The following is a 9,459-nucleotide window of genomic DNA, read 5'->3' as shown; positions in this document are numbered from 1 at the left end:
ATAGAAATAGTATTATATTAAATTTGGACTATTGCTTCAAAATATATACCACCAAGAGTAACAAGGATTTGTCATATTTTCTTACTTATGTTGAGCACGTTAAGTTTAGCGATACATGGACAACCGATACAGAATCAATACTACATTAAATGTGTAACTTTAACAGAACCTTGTTAAAGGGTAACCGAACAACTTATAATAGTTAAGAAGTTAAAACATCATACATTCATAAAGTGTACCCCAACAAAATCTATTTAATGAAAAATAAGAATTAAACAGCTAATGACAATGACGTGTGCCACTCTGTCAATTCTGCGATTGGGTGCGTCGTTCATTAAGTCCGACGTGGTTCTCTTTTCTCTTTGTTGTCATACGAGATATACTAATTTAAAAATGTATTGATTAATTTAACTTATAAGCGAGTGTACTAATTAAAACATTAAAAACGTGTCTGCAATGCTACCTAACAATATGCAGCACCAGTACTGGCTCACCAAAAAAAGCGTTTTGAGAAAATTAGGTGGTAAGGAGGACGAATGTATAATCTCTTCTGATGCAGAATTGGATGCCAAACTAGAGCTTTTTAAATCAGTAAACGAAAGTTGTTTGCAACTGCAACGAGTTATTGACTTGTACCAAGAAAGACTGTGCTACTTGGCACAAGAAGAAAATGCATTAGGAAGGTAGGATTCATATCTAAAAAAAAAAAAGTAAATAATGGGTAAAATACTTCATAGATACTTGAAAGAGTGCGGCAAAAGTGAAAAGAACGCCAATGCAGGTCAACTTATGACTACAGCTGGAAAAGCTCTAGCTTATACAGGACACCAGCGTTTAACTGTCAGACCCCCTTTAGTAAGATTGCACCATGAGGTAGAAACTTTTAGAGCTCGTGCAATCACAGACACAAGGTAACTATACAATATCCACTATAGTACATTGTAAAAATACTCATTTATAGAGTCACTGTGACTGAAATGGAAAAAGCAAGGACAGAATATAGAGCTGCTTTAAGTTGGATGAAGTCTGCTTCTAGCCAACTGGACCCTGATACTGGTCATGGTTTGGAAAATTTTAGGAAAGCTCAGTCTTATGTGAAAACTTCCAAAACTAAGTTTGATAGATATACCTTGGCCTGCTTGCAGAAGGTTGATTTATTGGCAGCTGCCCGGTAGTATTATATTTGAGACTTAATATTTATTCAATTAAATAAATATTTATAGGTGCAATATGTTTTCTCATGCTCTTGTACCTTATCAAAAAGCATTGCACTTGTTTGCCACAAAAGCATTAGAAACTTTAACATTGGCAGCCACAAAATTGCAAAAAGTGGAGCCTTATGATTTTAGTGTAGTGTCTGAGTTAAATGAAAATCCAAAAGGTGATAAGGAAAAAGTTATTACTGATGTTAGTCAAGGTAAGTTATATATATATGTATATATATAAAGAAATTAGATCTTATTTTTGTTAGGGATAGTTGAGGATAAAAATGGTGCTGACTTCTTTGAGGATAAAGACAGGAAAACATTCTTCAATGCTGAGTATACTGACAAAGAGGACAAACAAATGAAAACAGATGAGACACGGAAAGAGAGGAAGTGAGTATATCAATTAAAGCTCATGCATTTGAGATTTTGAAGATATCATTTTATATCATTAATATTTATTTAGAGAAACTTCAGAAGAATGTGAACAATCAACTTCCAATTTATTAGGCAATGATTTTGCTCCACCACCTCTGCCAACCTCACCCATTAAAAATGAATCAACTGACTTAAAACCAAGCTCAGCTTTACTAGATCTTGATCTTTCTTTCCCCACTGACATTCTATCTGACCTTTTAGAAAACACAGCCAGTTTTATGCCTTCCCATTTAATGCAAAATAGCAGTGGATTAGATTTAGGATCCTTGGAAGATTTTGAAAGTTCTAAAACTGATGGTGGTATCACAAAAATAGATAAAATCGGTAAGAGTAAGGTTTCTTTGAATAAAAGTGCAGGAAAGGCAGAGAGTCAGATGTCATGGTTGAGTCTGTTTGCTGAGTTGGATCCCCTGTCTAGTGGAGTTATGGAGAATAATGTAGCCGGGGATAGGGCGTAAATGCATTGTTTTTCCGTGTTTGTTGTGCTGAGATAAATTAGTTTTTTTAAGAAGCTACACTAAAGTATTATTTTGTTTTAGAGTAGGTTTAGATTGATGGAGAAGTTGGAATACATTCCATTATTAATCTATTATTGTGTTGTCCTTAAAATAATTTTTTATCGCGCTTCTAGTCTGATTCGTTTATTTTTTTGTTTTAGTTGCATTTTAGTGTCAAAACTAGTCTCATTGATAATCTCACACTTTTGTGTTTTTCCAAAGATTAGGCTATTATTAATGATTATTATAACTAGCGTATTTTAAATATTTACGTAAATAAATAAATCTATATAACATTGCAATATTCAAAGTTTTAATTAAATTTCAAGTAATTTTCTGCCCTAAATAAAGGTTAGAACAAAATTGATAACAGGTAATGAAACTTACATTATTTATAAATTTACATAAATATCTGCGTACCTACATGGTGCAATAAAGTTAAGTAAATATGTAGAGCTGATAAAAATTGCATTTACAAGTAGGTAAAGTGTTAAAAATGTCTAATAAATAGTCGTGTAACCCCATTCTTCATAGGATCTAGAATGAAATTGTTGAAAAGCTTATTTGTTCCACCTTTTGGAAAATTTAAATTATGCAGTTGAGTAAAGTATTTTTTGTGCATTTACAATATAACGTATACTAGTAATAGTAGAATTTATAATTACAGCAACACGTAAGAAATAAATAGTTTTAGATATTTTAGACAATTATTGCGTTCTTATGTTGTAACTTTAAATAATGCTCAACCATGCACATGGATTACTTGTGATGAAAATGAAAACATTAATTTTTGACGTTTACCGTTTACGCCATTTTTAAAGAACGTCACCAAAAAAATTGAAAACAAAAAGATAAACAAAAAAGGTATAATTTTTTAAGCAAATTAATATTTTCAAACAACGTCATAATTTCAATTAATTATTGTACAATAACATAACTCTAATCTCGTAAATTGATTTGTATTTGGTAGAAGCCAGAAAAGTCCTAAAACCGCTTCCCACGTTTGGGTGTGTTTGAAATGTTTACAATTCGCATTCTTTAAAAGATTATTTCTTAATTAAGATGGATACTGCAAAGCTGAGTCCTACGAAAAGTGGTCCAGGTAAATCTAATCTAAGCGTGATTCTAATTATATTTAAAACCTAAATATATGCTTTACATTATGTTATCAAATAAATTCTTATCAGTGAGCAATGTAGGAGATAATGAAGAGCCCTATCCAAGTTTATCAGACTACCATGATTATGAACCTAATCTCGAATTTGATGATTCCGAATTGCAACAAACGCCTAATTCTGGTTCAATATCAGGTAAGTTCCAACACTACTTTTATTCATAATTTTGTTATTGATGTAGTCTCTCAAATTATGTAGGTAAGAGACTTATAGTTCTATGTTAGTATTATGCAGAGCATAATACATAGCATAATGTATAAGAATTGGTAAAGTTTTCAAGATACCCATAAAAGTACTCTTAATTTGGTCTATACTGTATAGGTATTTCATATTTATTATTAAGTAATTTCTGGTGAGCACAAGTATAGTTATTTAAAAATTTATGCAGATCCATTTTCTTCTAAACATTACTGATATAAACAAGCTAACGTGCAAATACAACATCTATTTCTAGTTTAGAGTAATTGCAGTTTGAAAATTGTTCAATTTTATATATAAACAATTCCTTAAGTTCTTCATTAGGATTAATTAGTGTTAGCCTGTGACTTGAAAATTAGTGTTATATCCATAAACTTAAATGCATTAATACCCTTAATAGTCCTGAAAATGATTTGTGACTAATATGGTCAGAGTATTGTTGGTATTTATAAAAAAAGAATTATCCTTGTCCCATAGAAATTGTCTATTAAATAATCATTAATCAATCAAATCATCGGCATGATCCAAATCTTTAATGTATAAATTTGTTTACAATCTAATATGAAAACACAAATTGAATGGATTACTTAATAATAAAATCTCCTTGTTAAATATTTGTTCTTGATTTGGTTAGTCGAAATTCGGAAAAAAAAAATATTTGCAGCTGATTTCATACACATAGAATCAAATGGAGTGATGACCATGGGAACTTCACCAGTTGCTGAATTTACGGATGAAAATTATGAAGAAGAGCTAGCGGATGCTCGCGATGAGAACTTCGACAGTTTAATATTTACGACGTCGTCGTACCCAGAGGTAAGAGGTTCTCCACATCTTCACTTACTATTTTCCAATAAGATAATAAAATAATCAAAAATTTCTAATTAATTAATCAATGTGGTAAATATTACCTTTCATTTACATTTTATTATTGATGATCTTAATTTTTATTAAATAGTAACTTATATGCCAATGGTGTAGACATTGCTATCTTTAACAAGAAAAATATGATGTAGAAATAGATTTTTCCATTTTCGTTTTATTCAAAGGAAGATAATGTCAATTTCAGATTAATTGAAAATCATTGGATTAATGAATAGAATAATTTACTTGAAGCCTAAATATACAAGATGAAATGATTATTACTACTTATAAATATATTCACTCCTGAGTATGTTAGTGTGTAATCCAAAATCACCCAGTTTAGCAAACAATTTTACCCCAATAATGAGATTTTCAAAGGTAGGTGAGGACTCAGCTTCAGAACAGTTTAGTGGAATTGCAAAATACAACATTGTCGATGTAAAGGGAGATGATTCTGTCGGACGGAAAGTTATAGTACTATATGCCTCTAGGCTGCCGCCAGCCAAAGAAATTGATCATGGTTTACTTCTAAAGTAAGTCCTAAATGCTGTAAGTCTCAGCGGGTCGAGCTATTGCTTCTTCCAGCTACCTGAAATACACCTTGGAGTCATATGTAAAGCAGGATTACAGCCTGATATACTTTCACTATGGTTTAACCAGTAAAAATAAGCCTAGTTTGGGTTGGTTAGTTCAAGCTTATAAAGCTTTTGATAGGAATTATAAAAAGAACCTTAAATCCTTGTACCTGATACACCCCACCAGCTTTTTAAAGTTTGTTTCACAGGTAACATATATAATAATATAATCTAAATGTGTATTTATTTTTGTTTGGTAGATTTTTAGACCTTTGATTAGTGCCAAGTTTGGAAAAAAGATTAATTACTTACACAGCCTCAAGGATCTCAATGAGGTAGTACCTATAAACAAGTTAGATATCCCCAGTGAAGTTATAGAGTAAGAGTGGTTTAAATTCAGAAATATCTTGTGTTACGCCTAGGTTTTCTTGTCAGATATGATCAAAGAATAAACGGAAACTTGCCAATTCCCAGTGAAGTAGATTCACTGTCTCAGCCAGCGCTACCAACTCAGCAATTCGGCGTTACGGTGGAATTCATTAAAGAAAACTATCACATGACTATTCCTCCAGTAGTAAAGCAATGTGTGGAATATTTAGAGCAACCTGATGGTAATTTGCATAGATCATAATAGGGAAAATTGGAAGATTATATTCTTGTGTTTGACTAGCTCTAGAAACTGAAGGGATATTTAGAAGGTCGGCTAATGCCAGTAAAGTTCGACAATTGAAAGAAATTGCCAATTCCGGTCACAGCTTAACATTCGAGGATCCTCACGAAGCGGCGGTTTTGCTAAAGAAGTTTCTCAGGGAGTTGAAAGAGCCTCTATTAACTTATGCTCTCTACGACGAAATTATGCAATTTCAAAGTTAGTTTTAATATATTTCTTGAGTTAAAGATGGTAATTTTTTATTTTAGGTTGGAGCAAAGACGAGCAGTTGAGGAATGTTTCAATTTTAGTAATGGAAAAGTTACCAGAAGATAACTATAAAATTTTGAAATATATCATTAGCTTCCTATCTAGGGTAAGTACGGACTTAGCTGGTGACGCCAGTTTATTGACTTACGATTTTCGCAATACGAGTTATTACTATAATTCATATGCAAATTAAGCTATGAGTAAATTTTAAAAATAAACTGGTGAAGAAATCAATAGAATTTTTTTTCCATTTCTGTGTTATGTATTTGCAAATTTTGAGTAACATATGTTGTTGATTTATGATCATCCATCTGTGTATGAATTTTAGTTAATTAATTGTTATAGGTAATGGAGCGATCTGACTTGAATAAAATGAACGCACAAAATTTAGCTGTCGTATTTGGACCGAACCTGGTATGGTCTGAATTAGTTTCCATGTCTTTAGCTGCGATTGGACCTATAAACATGTTTACGCATTTCCTTTTGCAGCACCACAATCAAATTTTTATGATTTAATTCTCTTCGTTTCTGTCCAGGCAATTATTAATTTTTCTCAAAAGTCAAATGCTTAAGATTTAGTATATTTTGCTGTTATTTTCGGTTTTTCACGGTAACAGCAAAAGATGTAATAATAGAGATCTTTATATAGACTGTTAGTAGCATCTCTTTTGTCCAATTGGTAAATTATATAAAAATGCATTATTAACACTCCATGTTTGAATAGAAGCATGAATGGTAAGCTACAGTAGATTATTATATGAATATATTGTATAGTAATATATTTTTATCTCTATTATGTACTATATATTCTCCAGAATTTAACACATTTTATATTTGGGGCAGGTAACCTACATTTACAAGAAAAGACATTCCCATCTTTGGTAGTTATCGCCTCCTCTTTGAGCATTTTTTCTACAAATCCCATTAACAATCATAATAGATATGTGATTTTCATAAATTCCTGAAAATTTGCTTCCAGAAGTTTGTTGCCATACACATTTCCCAATCCATTAATATGTTTGTTTGCCATAAAACGATTGAATAGAATGTATAAGAAACAATATTTTGTCATAATATAATCATAACTAATCGTCCAGTTATACAGCTGTTTAGGGGATACATTTCATGCAATTTATTCAAATTCTTGTCCCCTTTAAGTTGCCTTGCGACTTCCAACATGACCAGAAACTATTTACTGTACGTTTTGAAGAAAAACAACAATACAGTGTCTTTTGTGATAAGGTTTTGTTTTACAAGGAGCTTCTATAAAAGGCGCCTTACCCATATTAATCGAATGTTAGGATATACAAATTTTTATAAAACGTAAACGTACATACACAAAGACTTAATTAAATAGGCATAATTTTAGGGATTAAAAAATAGAGTAGATTGTATAGCATTAGGATGGTCATGTGAAACGTCATTGGACATTTCATCCCGGTGCTAATTACATTTTACTAATTTAATTATGGATAATAACTACTAAAACATAGTCATAATACCAAAGAAAATATATTGTTCTTCATGGATTGGTATCAAAAGGAACTTCGGTGTATGACTTTCATAACGTAATTTTGTTGTACCATTTGCTTTTTTGTATATTGTGCATTTATTTTCCAGTAGAAAGGTGGTGATTATAATCTCAGTATTAACTGCAGATGTTTACAGTCATTTAATATTCCATTCTAATTCTATTTTTGTACTACTATTATCTTTGTTTTAGTAACACGTTGTTTTTATTTAACATTTAATAAAAGAGTCCAATACATATTTTGGTTTTATTCCCTATCCTTATGTTTTCAAAGAATCTCATTAAGGCACAGATTCCATTAATTTACAATTAAAATCTTAATAATAAATGATCAATTTTATTTATTTGCCATAAAATATCACATATCACTACCAATTATAATATAATAAACAACCATGCCATACTAAACAAATAACATTTAAGTATAATTTTATCTACACTCACTTGATAATATAATACACCCAAAATTTAAATATTACAATTTATTGTTAATTTGACTGACTTCTACCTGCTCAATAAGTTTATGCAATTTTTTCTGGATTTGTTCTGCCTATAAATAAAAAAAAAAATTGATTGCATTCTTAAGACAACATTATATTACTTACTGTAGCAAACGACCATGAATTGACCATAAACATTATTCTATGCAAGAGTGACATACTGCTGGCTGGAGAAATTAAATGCAAATGCAAGTGATCAACAGTGTTAAAAGGGGGTAAGTGAAACCCTAGTCTCAAATCATTTATATTTCCGCCCTGTTCTTGAATTACTTTCTTTCCTTTAGATATTAATTGTTCTACTGAAAATATTGGAAACTGCCTTACCTGTCATTTTAAGACAAAAATATGAATTATTGGGAGGAGAAACAAGATGATGTTATAATAATGTGTAAATTAATTTGTTTCTGAAAGCAGATAACTTTTGTAAGGCTAAGTTTATTAAATTTCTTCATTGATCAGTTGTAATTCTTAACCCAACTTAAGAATTGGCTGTAACAATTTGAAAATAATATAGTATTAGTAAAACATATTTAATCCATTTCATATGAGCCTGATTTCAACATTTTAGAGACCTCTTTTATCTTAGGAGCTACTTACACAATCCTTCATGATCAGGTGTGTTCAAACTGTTAACATTCACTATATGTTCTTTTGGTATTGCCAGATAATGGTGTTCAGCTGCTGGATTAATATCTTTGAAAATAATTATTTCAGCGTTTTCAAATTTAATGTCTGCAGGAGCATTTCCCTGAGTAATTTTGCAAAAAATACAGTTTACATTGGCAGACATCTAGAATAAAACATTTTATGTGAACTAATAATAAATATTTTGATCAAGAAATGTGGACTCATCAAAGTTTCATCTGTTCTCCATCAAATGAGGATGTTTAAATCTTTTTTATGTGTAGTTGTTTCTTAATATTGTATTTTTTCTATATTACACTTCAAATTGTTTTAAGGGTGAAAGCCTGAAGCATTATTCAAAGTCCAATTCTAATAAGGAATTTTGTTTACTTCTAGCATTATCCCTTATCACGTATTGCATATTGAAAGAGCTCTCTGAATGATACTTTAATATAGTTCTGAATGGTCTTTTTTGAAGATTGTAAATTTATTGTTACAGATTCATTGATGCCATAAATGGATTTGCAGTAGAAGATATATTAAAATTAACCAGTATTTAAGTATAAGTATTTGCTAAATTTTACCGTTACTGCGTGTTGTGGCTCTGACATAATAGACAAAACAAATATTACCTTGAGTTTTTTGACGAAACAACTAATCAATGTCCAAAGTATCTTTTAGCATGGGTCGATGATATTACATTTTTATTTCGCTCTATGCGTGCCTCATAAAAAAAGGACAAGAATGGGGCAACTCAAACAAAATCGGTGACTATAAATTAACGCTTAAGAGAAAACGCACAAGATGGCCGATTATTGTTTTAACTCCGGCGCTGTCACATTTCCTACTTTTACATAATAATGAAAATGTATTAAAATCTCTGAATATAAAACATCGACTTTTACATTTCAAGATTAAAATAGACAACACTGA

General features: G+C 30.7%; 3 protein-coding genes across 5 annotated transcripts; 2 read left to right on the top strand and 1 right to left on the bottom strand.

Moving 5' to 3' along the window:
- The first annotated feature begins 226 nt into the window (after window positions 1-226).
- Window positions 227-2,442, top strand: ICA69 (islet cell autoantigen 1-like protein). 2 transcript variants are annotated; one of them, XM_066291718.1, is made up of 6 exons: window positions 227-683; window positions 738-911; window positions 962-1,171; window positions 1,224-1,417; window positions 1,472-1,598; window positions 1,672-2,442. In XM_066291718.1, the coding sequence occupies exons 1-6, from the start codon at window positions 457-459 to the stop codon at window positions 2,099-2,101; spliced, it is 1,362 nt and encodes a 453-aa protein (XP_066147815.1). In that variant the 5' UTR covers window positions 227-456; the 3' UTR covers window positions 2,102-2,442. The 2 variants fall into 2 exon arrangements, with proteins under 2 accessions (XP_066147815.1, XP_066147816.1); XM_066291719.1 differs by having other exon boundaries at window positions 230-683; window positions 1,478-1,598.
- Window positions 2,443-2,950: 508 nt separating this feature from the next.
- On the top strand, window positions 2,951-7,639 carry LOC136344517 (rho GTPase-activating protein 8-like). 2 transcript variants are annotated; one of them, XM_066292064.1, is made up of 10 exons: window positions 2,951-3,242; window positions 3,328-3,450; window positions 4,196-4,329; window positions 4,756-4,910; window positions 4,963-5,161; window positions 5,213-5,331; window positions 5,388-5,563; window positions 5,623-5,820; window positions 5,871-5,977; window positions 6,217-7,639. In XM_066292064.1, exons 1-10 carry the CDS (start codon window positions 3,203-3,205, stop codon window positions 6,385-6,387), a joined length of 1,422 nt encoding a protein of 473 aa, XP_066148161.1. In that variant the 5' UTR covers window positions 2,951-3,202; the 3' UTR covers window positions 6,388-7,639. The 2 variants fall into 2 exon arrangements, with proteins under 2 accessions (XP_066148161.1, XP_066148160.1); XM_066292063.1 differs by having other exon boundaries at window positions 4,178-4,329.
- An 84-nt stretch (window positions 7,640-7,723) lies between these two features.
- On the bottom strand, window positions 7,724-9,430 carry LOC136344518 (adenosine 5'-monophosphoramidase HINT3-like). Its single transcript, XM_066292065.1, has 4 exons — window positions 9,159-9,430; window positions 8,500-8,692; window positions 8,008-8,201; window positions 7,724-7,952 (listed from the first exon to the last, which is right to left on the bottom strand). The coding sequence occupies exons 2-4, from the start codon at window positions 8,690-8,692 to the stop codon at window positions 7,878-7,880; spliced, it is 462 nt and encodes a 153-aa protein (XP_066148162.1). The 5' UTR covers window positions 9,159-9,430; the 3' UTR covers window positions 7,724-7,877.
- Between the last annotated feature and the right edge of the window lie 29 nt (window positions 9,431-9,459).

Source organism: Euwallacea fornicatus, chromosome 17 (assembly GCF_040115645.1).
Source record: "Euwallacea fornicatus isolate EFF26 chromosome 17, ASM4011564v1, whole genome shotgun sequence".
NCBI classification, from domain to species: domain Eukaryota; kingdom Metazoa; phylum Arthropoda; class Insecta; order Coleoptera; family Curculionidae; genus Euwallacea; species Euwallacea fornicatus.
The sequence above is the reverse complement of the archived record's forward strand: the minus strand, read 5'-3'. Positions and strand labels throughout refer to the sequence as shown.